Source organism: Daldinia loculata (genome assembly GCF_022478755.1).
Source record: "Daldinia loculata strain CBS 113971 unplaced genomic scaffold F4817scaffold_56, whole genome shotgun sequence".
Classification (NCBI taxonomy): Eukaryota; Fungi; Ascomycota; class Sordariomycetes; order Xylariales; family Hypoxylaceae; genus Daldinia; species Daldinia loculata.
Genome location: NW_026054910.1, coordinates 155917 through 168672, shown reverse-complemented (window position 1 = coordinate 168672; position 12756 = coordinate 155917). Strand labels below are relative to the sequence as shown.

The following is a 12756-nucleotide window of genomic DNA, read 5'->3' as shown; positions in this document are numbered from 1 at the left end:
CCACTCTACATAACCTCGTGTTAGCATATCTTGACCTTGCTATGTAGTATCAACGTGTCCACGCTAGAATCGCGCTCGGCGCGTGTACGGTGAAGCAACTCCCGGCCTGAGCTTTTACTCTATTACGAACTCCGGGGGGCTCGATCATGTCAAGCCCTAGCCAAGGGCACTTACGTATCGATAATTCACAAGTGGTGCTAGTATAGCAGCATAACGACCAAGATGATCAAGACAAAAAAGTAAACATCCGAGATGCATTACCAGGTTGCTGGGTCAGCCTTACTATGGCTTGCATGCTGCACGGTAGGTTTCCCGATCATTATCAGCCTCATTCAGGACCGCGTTCAAAGACGTCACGGTCGAATTTGCGTCAGCTTACCTTTAAAGGAAGCCAGCTACCGAAGAAGCTGAAACGTGGGTGAAGATATGAGCAACTCCCTAGCGGAATCTATGGCGATCGGGAGATCTGGGATGTCTTTCTCGGAGAATACATATACCAACCTTGCAATAGCCTATTCGCGGTATGGGTATCTATCTTTCCCCTGACTAGCCCTTCCCGTGGTGCCCCTCTCCCTCTCGTGAACTTATCAACCTCGTCGCTGTCCATAGGAGCTTCCCCATTCGTCACAGGTGTGCTTTCGATTACCGCGGGTCAGCAGTGACTCTTGATACATTGCCGTCTGATTCACCTCATGGCGTGTGAATCATTACCGTGAAGAATACTACGAACTGGATAATTGTACTCGCTACGAAGAAGCAGGTACCAGGCACCAGGCACCAGTTCGCCTATCTCCCGGCAATGGTCGTTCGGCATGGGATGATCGATCTCCTATATCTATCACCGGACTCTACGCCATCGATGATCAAATTGAAAGCCTTCATTCTATATCATCTAGGACAGTCCTCTTCTCTACTTAATCATATAATAGTTATAATATCCCGTGCCGCTAACCGTTCGACGCCATGCCCCAATTCATATTCGTCGAGCTTCCTAGCTTCCGCATCAAGAACGCCAGTGGACATACGGTACGCCTGAACTATGCACAGCTGGGGTTAGTAGGTGCTCTGTACCAATTCGTGCGCAGTGGCCTCCGCACTAGCGACCAGGTCGACTTGTCGGCGTCTCTACTCTTCGCGGACGGAGAAGCAGATCTCTGGACGGCGATGGCGGGAACGGGGGACGGTGGACACCACCCGCACGCCGAGGAAAACATGCTACTATCGTACTTTCAAGCATTTGACTCCCCGGGGTCATATCCAATTGTCGACGCTATGCTTCTAAGGCGTGGCGAGCCTTGCAGCAACTGCGCCGGATATTTTACCCTAGGCGGCAAGCATCTACGGCCGATCGACGGAACACCGACATTCCGGGCCAAGTTCACGGCCCGGTCCGACCGCTCATATACCCCGGTCTTCCATCTGGCACGTGGACTCGACGCCGCTCAGCGGGCCACCTTATGGGCCCAGCTAGCGCGGATGCGGACGGACGAGCCTGGAGTTATCATCGCCTCTAGCGCTGACGTCCCGGTCGGCCAGGCTTATTATCTGCTCCACGACTCCCCTTGGTACGCTATCAATGGCCAAGAGAGCATGACAGACGCGCAAATTGCAGAAGCGATTGCGAGACAGGGGGTCCTCCCGACTTACTGGATTGGGAGGTGAACGGCATAATACGAAGTAAGTACCTACATACCTGGCATTTAACCCGGAAAACAGCATGGTTGAAAGAAAAGGCCCTTACTCCGTAGCGCGTTGATACTAACTATGATTTATCATAGAATCCAATATAATTGAAACCATAAGACTCTAGAGTAGGAGTGTATTGTTATTGTACAACACGGGATGGGCTGGTCCCATCGGCAAAAGTCATATCAAAGTCTGTCGGCTCGATCGTGGGGCGTTTATTGGTTTCATTACATTTATATCAACATAATATCACTTTTGTCTGTAATTTAATTTCATAGCATGATTACCGGGTAGACAAGATTTCTTTCCCAAAACACATCATATGATAGCAGGTATTTAAATATATAAATTTGCTGGTCTTACGTGTTCGTTTTCATTGCTGGATGCTCCTTTATGGGCTAAGGAATGGGAGCATCAAATAGTAAGAGAAAAGGTTACTAAGGTCTTTCCCGATACATATTCTCGTAGCGATTACGGTATATTTACAATGAGAGGATAATTGTAGCCATTATGCTTGTATAGTGTTGAGAGATATCAATAATTTCAGTACGCGAACTAGTAGAATACGCTAGGTACCAAAGGCGTGCTTATCACTAGACTCATTATTCTCGGTGCCTTGTCATTATGACTGGTATAAGTGACTCATTCAGGAATAAGCACAGCTCTCCAATTCAGCCTCAAACTTAGCTGCCTCTGAAAAGAATGAGGTCAGAAACACAACCTAAGGAATACCCAGACTGCAGATGATGAGATAGTTCAACAAACACAACTCTTATAGTATTGGAACGAGAAGATGCAATAGCCAGCGCTAATAAAATGATTCTCACTTTTCATATTTGATTGTAAATATGTTTATTTGCTTTTAATCCAACTAGGTTATATGTTTGATCGAGGCGTATAACATACATCCTTAGTCATTTCGGTGAAAACATAAAACAATAATATTAGCTAGGTAGCTTTCCATCAGCCATCCTATGTATACACTTCCAATAACAGGTACCGAGGTAGTTTAGGCTTAGATTAAAACGAAAACTTCAATATACTGTGACCTAAATATACTATGTGAATATATGGTTAATTATTGTCCGTTGTTAGAGATGCCTACCTAGGTAGGTACCTGTTTAGTCTGCGCTAAGACGAGACAACTTAGTCTATTAACAGTAGGCAACCTTATTTTTGAGAGGTTACCGTTATATAAATTATATCTCAAAACTACAAAATCCAATTATGATAGAAAGGAACTATTACTAAGGACTCATAAATAGCAACGGCCTCTTTAGATATGGTTAATAAGTATAGTATTCCGTGTAAAAATATTATGATTTCTTAAAGGGAGACTACTTTTAAACTGCATAGTTAGTAGGTAACACTCAAGTTTATTCACCAATAGTTTAAATGTGCCTTTAATTTTTTAACCGTTTCGCCTCTCTACGTTTACACAACTCTTCGTCTATCATCTAGGGGATTAAGGAGAGCGTGAAACATAGAGCTACATGATCGTTTTTACATATGTGTACCTCAAGTAACTATGTTTACAATAGTAAAACCCTTGGAGACTAGCATGCAAAATATCTAGTAAGTAAAGGCCAAATGTCTCCTTTTCAGGTCCCACTCTCTCTAGATAATCAACACTATTGTCAAGATATATTCTTTACATGTTAAAAGACTACACCGAGAACATAAGTTAGTTTCACAGGAAGATCGTCATGATAAGATATGTTTTGGTGGTTAGTTTACTCCAAGTCGTGAACATGGAGGTATATGACTTAAGAGTCATATGTTGTTTCATCGTAATGGCTTGTACTAACAACTTGGCAATTACAACAAGGTTTGAGATCACCAACATGATCTTCTGGGAATTAGCGACTCAGCTTTAGGTAAATTTAAGCTCATGATAAAACGAGGGTCTTTAGAGAGGTAAGCACGAAGTGAACTGGACCATAACTACTCGTCCAATGCTTTCCCAAATTCTCAGCACGTGTCACGAGGTGGAATCAAACAGCATGGAAACATCTTTCTTGTTCCGCAAGGAACTCTAACCTAACTATAGAAGTTTAAGTCTATACATACTGAACGTATCCTTTGTTCTAGATGTCCCATCTAGAATCCTGACAGCACGTCTATTGCGACCAGCCGCACACTGTCCTATGTAGTTAGTTGCGGAGAACCATTTCGTGCCAAGACAGACGGTCGACTTCGATATCGCCCTGCGCCTGTACAGTGTTTAACACGCCATATGATTGTGGCGTCATACTACTGTAAGTGTGCATACCTATACGCACCTACGCTGGGGAGATTGGTTACTCCTCACCTTGACATCCCCCCGCTTCTTGGCCGCTAGCAAGGTCGATGATAGCGTTAGCCTTTGCCACTTTTACCATTCGAATGGTGAAAAGGGGACTATGTGCTAGCAGTGACTAGGAAGTATATAGCTGGACCAGTTACTTATCTACAAGTTGGAGTATTCACGAAAGGGATAGCTGCGAGGATGCGAGCAAGGAGTGGTAAGATAACTCTACTAATGCACAAGGAACTAGAGACCTTTGCAGGACCAGATTGCTGATATGGCTAGAAGCTGTTTGTCTCAGAAGTTTTAGTAGTCCGGGGATCTAACGGATATAATGGACTGTAGGATGGAGACTGTGTGCAATATAAATGTGAAGGCACTGTAGTTTAAGTTAGTAACCACGCGTACAAGCAGCTTCTATTTTATCAGTCATAATAGAGGCTAGTCTTGAAAGTTAAGAGCACATTGCCTATTTCTAGCCAACACCACCTTTATTAACAACCCTGCCTCTGGGGGTAGCGTTGCATCTAGAACGAATGCTTCCTCGTAGATCACCGGTGAGCTAGCACCGATACCAAGGCTGCACATTTAGCTAATATCTAATAGTTCACATGATATCTTCACAAGGACGGGAAGAAAAAAATCCATCTGGTTTCAGTTTTTCAATCTATTTCTAAGGTGCCTTGATTACAGACGTCGGACGGCTGGGGCAAGACGGACTGACCGAGAGGCGGTTGCATTCCGAGTCTTCCGACCGTCTACCATTAAACCCATCCACAACCGGATGTTGTATAGAACGTAAACGGCCGGTATGCGATATCTTAACGTGAAGTGGGCTGACTATATCTGTTCCGATGGCGGATGAATCACGGCATGCTCGGCTATTCGATCTTAGGTCTTATTAGAAGTATGCGTGGTGGCGCCTCGACTGTCACATCACACTACCTGGTAGGTAGCCCACGCCTCAAATACGGGTAGGACAATAGTATGGCTTAGATGTTCTACCCCTTACTCCAATTTGAGCAAGCAGCTATATATTAGGTAACTTAGGTACCTATTATGCCGAATTGGAGATTAGATCGTAATTGAGAGGTTCTGCTGTCCTGTAAGAGCTTAGAGCTTGGAGTACTCTATCCTGTCGTGTTCAGCAAGGCCACGAGAGACCGATCACTAGTTTGACCATCGGCTGACATGCCGATAGACTAGACGAGGATGCTCGCGTTTTGCATATTCGCACATGAACGTATGCTGTACGCAATATACCCCAGACCCATCTGCAACGAAGTTTCGTGTATCTAAGAAGGGGGCACGGGTTTTCCCAACGAAGCGATAAGAGATCCCTACATAGTACCTACATACATAATTAGAACATGCGGAGATAGGCTCGTGCGGAGGACGTCGTTGGCGTTAATTGAACTCTTTGGGGTAAGACAAGGTCTGAATCAAGGTCTGGGTGCCTCTAATTCTTGACCTTGTTCCCGGTCCTGCGGATTCACCGCTGTTTTACTTGCCGTGTACGTACATCGAAAGACCAAATCTGTCGCTTTACTTGTAATCGAACCATGGTCAATGATGCTTTGATCTGATCTGCATTAGATGAAGGCATATCGTATGATGGGGAATGTCTTATTAGAATTGAGTCGTGCAAGACGAGTAATGAATTGAGTTAATTCTGTAGCCCTGCTTGGCCGCATCTCCCGGATGGTCACCTGGTCGCAATCCTCTGCGGAGCATTGTCTCCTAGATATGTTGGTATTGGCACCTATGTATGTGGCTGGTATTGGAAGCTCGACGAATCATAGTAATGAATTCCATCTTGTAAAGAAGCCGGAGCCGAAAGTAGCAGTGTATCCGGAGACGGTCATACGAAGTTCACCAGAAGGATCTCGGTGTGTCTACTGCATATTCTACGGATCGAATGAGATGAAAGAATTGGCCCAGGATAGGAGTTTAAGAATATATACTATAGTGTGCGGGAGCTCACTGGCTCATCAGCATCGCTTGGTATTTGCAGGCAGGCATTCTTCTCAGCAGGTTGGTTGCATCTGACGACTTGAATACGTCGGACACAACACTGTGCGAGCGACGACGAAGCCATGTTGTTTCTGTCGTGACGCCGTCACACAAGATCGGATCTCCTTCTCCAGCTGCGATCAAACGTCATGATTATGAAGTATTACACCGGGTTAATGGGCACGGGGTACATATCGATATTTTATACGTTCAATTAGCCAATGCAAGTTCAATCCGGACGGACACACGGTCATATCGGATTTTGGAGACCGGAGCTTCGCATATCTTCTCGGATATTCTAGATGTCTCCGTTTCCGGACTACCTATTATTAGATCCGCGGTGTTGCTAAGGTGTCGAGCAGGCATGGTCCCGGCACGCTTCGGGCGACTACGTAGTCCCTCGTTAGATAGAAACCGCACGGAGCTTCACGATGTACGTAAGATTAAATTCCGATCAAGCTAGCCCTTTATTCCCCGCGGGACTGGGTTCGCTTCCCTACAGTAGTATCGCTTATTAGTGTCGAACGCTTAAATAAGCTCACCTATTCGGGATGGAACGGATCTTAGCCCGTATTAATAGGAGACGAAACCTTGGGCACCTCGATCTTGTTACTACCTACTCAACGTTCCTAGATTATCGATCCCCAGCAAAAAGCTCGATGTCATGTACGACCAAACCAGACGCGCGACGGCTAGACCCATTGTGATATTTTAAGGAGATATGTACCGGGATAAGGGACGATCAAATTCGTATTGTGTGCTGAGGGTTAGGTTTTTAAGATCGTGTTGTATATCTTGCCGGAAATCTGACGCAGGAAAAATATATTCAGTATCTTTCTTGCACACTACTGGGCTTTATGATAATGAATCAGCTACGCCCTTTTGTGGATTGACAAGCACCCCAACTACGTGGTAGGATCTTCGACCAGAGACAAAGACTATGCTTAGACATTGGCCTGTCTGATTGCCAGTGGATATTGGTGTCAATCTACGTAAGGAGTTGCAGGCTACTATCTCTCGTCAAACTGGCCAAGACTATTAGGCCAATAAGGGGCTGTCGCTATAGCTTCCTAGCGAATACACTATGTAGGATTGAAGGAAGTTGGGAATAGCCTCAGTAAAAAACCTTCGCAAGGGTGAGCAACATTTTTTCAGGCTACCTCAATGTAGTCTTCTGACCGAAGGAAGACAGACAGTGCCAAAAGTGAGAGACCCGCTGCTCGACACAGGCATAATATTATGTAGGCTCGCTTGTCTCATTGGAGCATGGGACCCCGTCACTGCCTAGCTCGGAAACTGAAAGATTACAACTTTGGTTGAGAGGCCCGTGTTTTTCGTCACTCCTTCGAATAATCTTGGCCCCTTACTTATGTAGAATGGCCCAACTTTTGGCATCTAGAAGTTTGAGTTTGCTAACTTGCAAAATGGCATTGGATATATGATATCCCTTTTGAAATGCCGATTGTAGTCCAATGGAATTAGAATACGATGCTATCCTATCAACGTAGCCACAAGGTAGTAGAGCCTACGACGAGACTGGGCTAGATTTCACAAACAAGTATGCTGTCTGACCTTGCACAGCATATATATATATATTATGCATGTAGCATATAGTTCTCGGCTTGTAGTAAATCGATCAAGCTGATGAGATGTTATTCTAGCATGCGACGACGTGTTACCACATATAGCACAATCACATGTCTCCTGCATCATGGATGTACAACATATAACATCGTCTTGATGAATATACTATACGAATAGATGGGTGTATATCAAAGACCCACCGGATGCATGTTTCCCTTGAAATCGGCAAGCGTATCAATCAGAGCTCAAACCCGCCCTAACCCTAAGTATAATCTTTCGGGCCTACTTGTGCGCGCAGACGACACACCCATCATGCCCATGGGGAAAATACAGCATGAAATCGAGATATCCCCGTTCCCCGAGATCTTTCTCTCTCCCCCAGATAACCCACACAAAGACAACAGAGCGATCCACGATGCTGAACTTAAGAGGTAGCTTGGGGAGTTATCCTACTAGTTGCTAGCTGTGGGACTGGGTGGGTTTGCTCTCTACATACCCCTCTACCAATATTCCTAGTAAGCGCTAGGTATTATACCATGTAGGATTTGAAGGCGTCGATGTTGCGGTGTATCTCCTGCCGTGGCGGCGTCTTACTCGCACGAAAACGTATACCCTCGTCTTCTACGGATCCGTAGCTTGGGCCGATATACATCTACTTGGGACTTCTCATAGTCACATGGCCTCCGTCGTAGGTATTGTTGCATGGGCCGTCAGCCTTACACAGCTAGAAGTGGAGAATGTTTATGGAGCAGTGAGGAGAAAATCATTACTCGCTTTAGTTGGGCGAGAGAGGCTCTATTCAATACCTAAGTCTCCGTTTCGTTTCGGCCCGCTTTGTGACTGCGGGCCAATATCAACTTTGAGTCTGGCGCCGTAGCACTTTAACCTGCCGGCCTGCCGCAGCAAGCGCCACGAATGCCGCGAAGCCTCACGATCGTTTCTTGTCAGGGCCCGAATGCTACCTAGCCCGGTTTCCCCTGGACGGCGTGACAGCGAGCTGCCCATCTAAGATTACCGACCCATCTACATCAAGATGCAGCTATCATCGACTCCTCCTCTTAACCCCTTTTTGGAAACTTGTCCTAAGAGCTTCTATCTTGGGCCTTTTTGGATTTGAGGCTTTTATTTATAACTAACCGCATATATATTCCCGCAAGCCCCTCTCACCAAACCAAATTCGAGTTATATTAGCCGTACCCCCCTGAGCTCCAACGATTTATCAGTCTTCGGTACTCGCGGCGCTGAGAGGAATCACGTTGGCCCGCTCCATTCACTCATCCGGCCCATTAGTCTCCGCTATTGCTGCCACCTTACCCTGTCCTTCCTTAGTATAAGACGCGATATTTGATACTGTTGGCCGTGGTATGTCGTCATCGCTCAGGTTCTTGCTGGCCTGGGGCTAGATTGCAGCACGCTAGAGCCGCAGTAAGAAGAAATCTCGCAGTTATCCCCACGATGAATACCGCCGTTCTGGTGAGGATGTCGCGACATAATGAGGGGGATGTGTACGGACTAACTATAGGTCGACGGGTGCCTTTGTTTCTTCCATATTATCCTTCCACTACCGACATGCGGTCTTCGCTAAGATGCGAACGCGATTGGATACCTGTCATATTGGCCGCTGATCATTGCGAGCTTGGAGCAAAAGCGAGGAGTACATGAGAGCCCATAGGTTTGGGGCCTACTATGCGGCGATAACTAGATGATCGAGATGCTATTTCTCTAATCAAATTATATGGAATGAATTGGGTACTTCGTACGTGTGGAAAGAATGGAAAATAGCGAGTGATCCAATAAAACTGAACCAAAATTTCTGATTGGCTAGTGACCGAAATCTAAGGATCGCCGCGGGGATTGGTCCTCGCTCATCATTCATGAAGATGGATATAGCCTTGTATCTTGTATATGATCAACGTAGGAGCCTCTCTCCACTTAGGTTATTTTGACAGCACGCTGGAGAAAAGACGGGTTGGGAATCAACGACCACCTGCTTTAGAAGAGTAGCAAATAAAAACATCTACGGTACGGGTATGGATCTTTACATAGAAGCCCAACCAACTCAAATGACAACATCGTCGAATGGTTGGATAGAATGTAAAGGAGAAATCATCCGATGATCCATAAAAGCCCCGTGTATCTATAATCTGTCTCGTCGCGCAGTATAAACAAGTCTCATCGAATAGAACCTTAGGTATTAAACGTCTGACATGGCATGAGTTAATTGGTATAAAAAGCTCAAAATTTCAACGACGACGACAACAAAGGCTGTGAGAATTTTTCGTCGCCTTTCAGAATAAACAAGAGCCCATGCTTTGTTTTGCTAGCTGAGGTGCCAAGAGCAGTGAATACTACGTACTGTAGTACTGTGGTGATCGACAATGCTGCCAGGCCCTTAGCCGAGAGGATATGAAGGATGGAACACAACGCGGTCTTTACTATAAGCACGGTATTACATACACTGTCTCATTTAGCAAATCAAAATCGGGCTTAGGATGTTCCATATTATTTCCTATTGCTTACATATCTGTCGAATTGAGAGACAATTCATCAGCCTTGCCATCGCCATTCTGCGATGCTTGTCACCGGTCAAGAAGTTTTACTAGTACATATTGCAAGTATGTTGCATCTGTTCTACGCGCTTCGATAATCCTCCAGTGGCGAAATCTTGTGAAATCTCCAAAGTATACGTAATCGTTACGCTGCGAAGTAGGCCGCGGAAGACGTAAACGTACACACCAATCTGGAGTGAGTAGAAATACGTCCGCAGCAACGGCATAAAAGACTCACCTCGATCCGTATCAGGCGAGAGAACAGGATCTGTCAGCGGGGTAGTTGACTCCTCTTCTGATATGCTAATTAGCATGTGAGTCTAGTATATCTCACGAATAGAGCTCTGTGGTGTGTAGTGTAGTAGCTGGCCAAGGTATGAAGATAGGACGACGCAAGATAGGGTTGCTTCCAATGCATCTTGCGGTCTAATACGGTAAGCAGACGCGCCGATCGTGGCGCTAGAGAAATGAGACCGCCGAACGAATTATTGCGCGACTGCATAGTCAGTATAGTACGGTTCGAGCACGAAGGTCCCCTAATCAAATCTCCTCAAGGGTTACTCAGTCCCTGCGAGGGGGACTGACCTGCGAGGGGAACACGGGACCAACAGGATATAGGGACGGGTACCGTTGTGGGAAAGCAAATAATATAAAATGTGCATCAGAAAAAAAGTAGGATTATCTCATCGAGGAGGGTGATTTGCATGGCGAAGAATCGTAAAGGAGGGCCGTTTTCGGAGTTCTTATCTCATATTGATCTCTTGCATTATCCAGAAGGCTGCTCACTTTACCTAGGTACCTAATTTATGTATCGGTACAAGGCTAGACGCATCCTTTCGACGACAATCGAAAATGTCTTAAAGGCTCGGTGCGTCTAATAGGATGGAAAATATAATACGAAGGTGTCCAGCCGCAAACAAGTAAGGCGAGAGAATGGGTTGTAGTGTATGGAAAGAAAAAAAAGGTTGTCTGGAATAGTCGGCACGCGAAAGAGCGTTTCCAAGTCTTTAAAGGATGTCGAATCGCGAGGTCTAGACTGAAACTGTGGCTGGGCATGTAGATCAGATTGTGATCTGGGACGATGATCGTGTAACCCGGCATGTCAGAAGCCTAGGCCAGGTTGGCTTACAGGGATGAGGGGGAGATATCATCAGCAAACAAATTTCATCTTCGTTTTCGATATCGCCATAAAATTGCGAAGTACCTACGCCAAATAAATAGTCTAATTCGCCATCCCCATTGTCTACTCCATACCCCGACCTTTTCTTTCAACGTATGGACTCTTTCGAATATGGGGATGGAGAGGAAAATTTTTTCACTCTAAGAGCTTTGGTAGAATCGCTTATGAATGGTTAAAATCCCACTACATACTGGGGATAGGTATCTCTCCCCGAGTTCTAAGCGTGGCGCTTGTTCAGCTCCTTTGAGTACCCCGGCAGCCCAGTTGATGAACAAGGTCTAGGTAGGTGTGAAGCTTCGACCAAAATGTGGTCTGTCTATGGGAACAGGGATAGGAAACGTACATCAGCTATCGTAGTTCGGTAGAGCCAGGATTAGATTACCAGTAAGCGAATCAGAAGACGTTGCGACAACATTGGATCCGTACTGTGGAATCTCGACATGCCTTGCACATATTTCTCTTACCGACCTTGAAGGACAAGATAACGAAGCGCCCAGGAGAACAGCTATCTTGGTAAAACATGTGCAATTGAATGCACAGAGCAACGCCGGCGCCGCGTAACCGCTAACACGCGAGAAACGTAATAGCGAGATTACAAAGTCGCCTTCTAGAGTTTAGTCTTTCAAGAGTTTATTAGGCCACTGCGCCGCATGTAAAAGGGTTAAGCGAGAGGCTCTGCTGTGTAAGGGGTAGATCATTCCCATTGCCTGATGCTCAATAAAATCCTTGACATTAGAACATAGCTCTTATCTTTTTCGGAGGCAGGGTACAATATGAGGGAGGAAACGGGGATCCGAGCCCGCCGACGGCCCCTTTTTAAGATGTCTTGAGATGCAGATGGCGACAACCGGATATGTATGAGTAACATGATGAACAGGATGCCGGGTGTCGCTATTGGTGATGAAATGCTGCCAATGTATGAGGCGAAGCCTTATGCCTGCAGGTCTCCCGCCGAGCCAGCCGTGCTACTACTCGATAGAGCAACATGCCTAACATATATATATATATATCAATTTATCTTATTATCTTATCTCGACAATTGATTTCTTCGCTTTTTCTTTTCCTTTTCCCCGTGGTGACCTAGTTATGTAGGTAACCTACGGGTCGTATTTCGAGTAACACGAATGAATGCAGGAACTTTCAGCGAACATTTACCATATAGTACCATTGGCTTTAACGAACTGGGGGATAGTCGGCCTAGTGTAGTATGATGCTACTAGGGCCAGGAATCGTCGAGAGCTGAACTCGTTAGTAGGTTTTGTGGTTGATAACAGGTTTATTTAGTTTGAATATTACTCAGTATTCTGCGTACTAATCGTAAACATGACTCTGACACTCTGACACTCTGACACTCTGACAGTTACCCCGACCGAAGATCTTATATTCGTTAGTTACCTAAGTAATAGATACCTAATAGGTAGTCTAATGTGATAGTAGTTCAAGCATGAACCTACATT

At 45.5% G+C, this 12756-nt stretch overlaps 1 protein-coding gene across 1 annotated transcript; it reads left to right on the top strand.

Annotated features, from left to right (window-relative positions):
• The first annotated feature begins 216 nt into the window (after positions 1-216).
• On the top strand, positions 217-2048 carry F4817DRAFT_347982 (uncharacterized protein). Its single transcript, XM_049304623.1, has 3 exons — positions 217-303; positions 388-1677; positions 1779-2048. Exon 2 carries the CDS (start codon positions 964-966, stop codon positions 1660-1662), a length of 699 nt encoding a protein of 232 aa, XP_049155796.1. The 5' UTR covers positions 217-303; positions 388-963; the 3' UTR covers positions 1663-1677; positions 1779-2048.
• Positions 2049-12756: the final 10708 nt, after the last annotated feature.

Coding starts and splice junctions, on each gene's coding strand:
- F4817DRAFT_347982 (XM_049304623.1), top strand. CDS start 964: ATGCCCCAATTCATATTCGTCGAGCTTCCTAGCTTCCGCATCAAGAAC.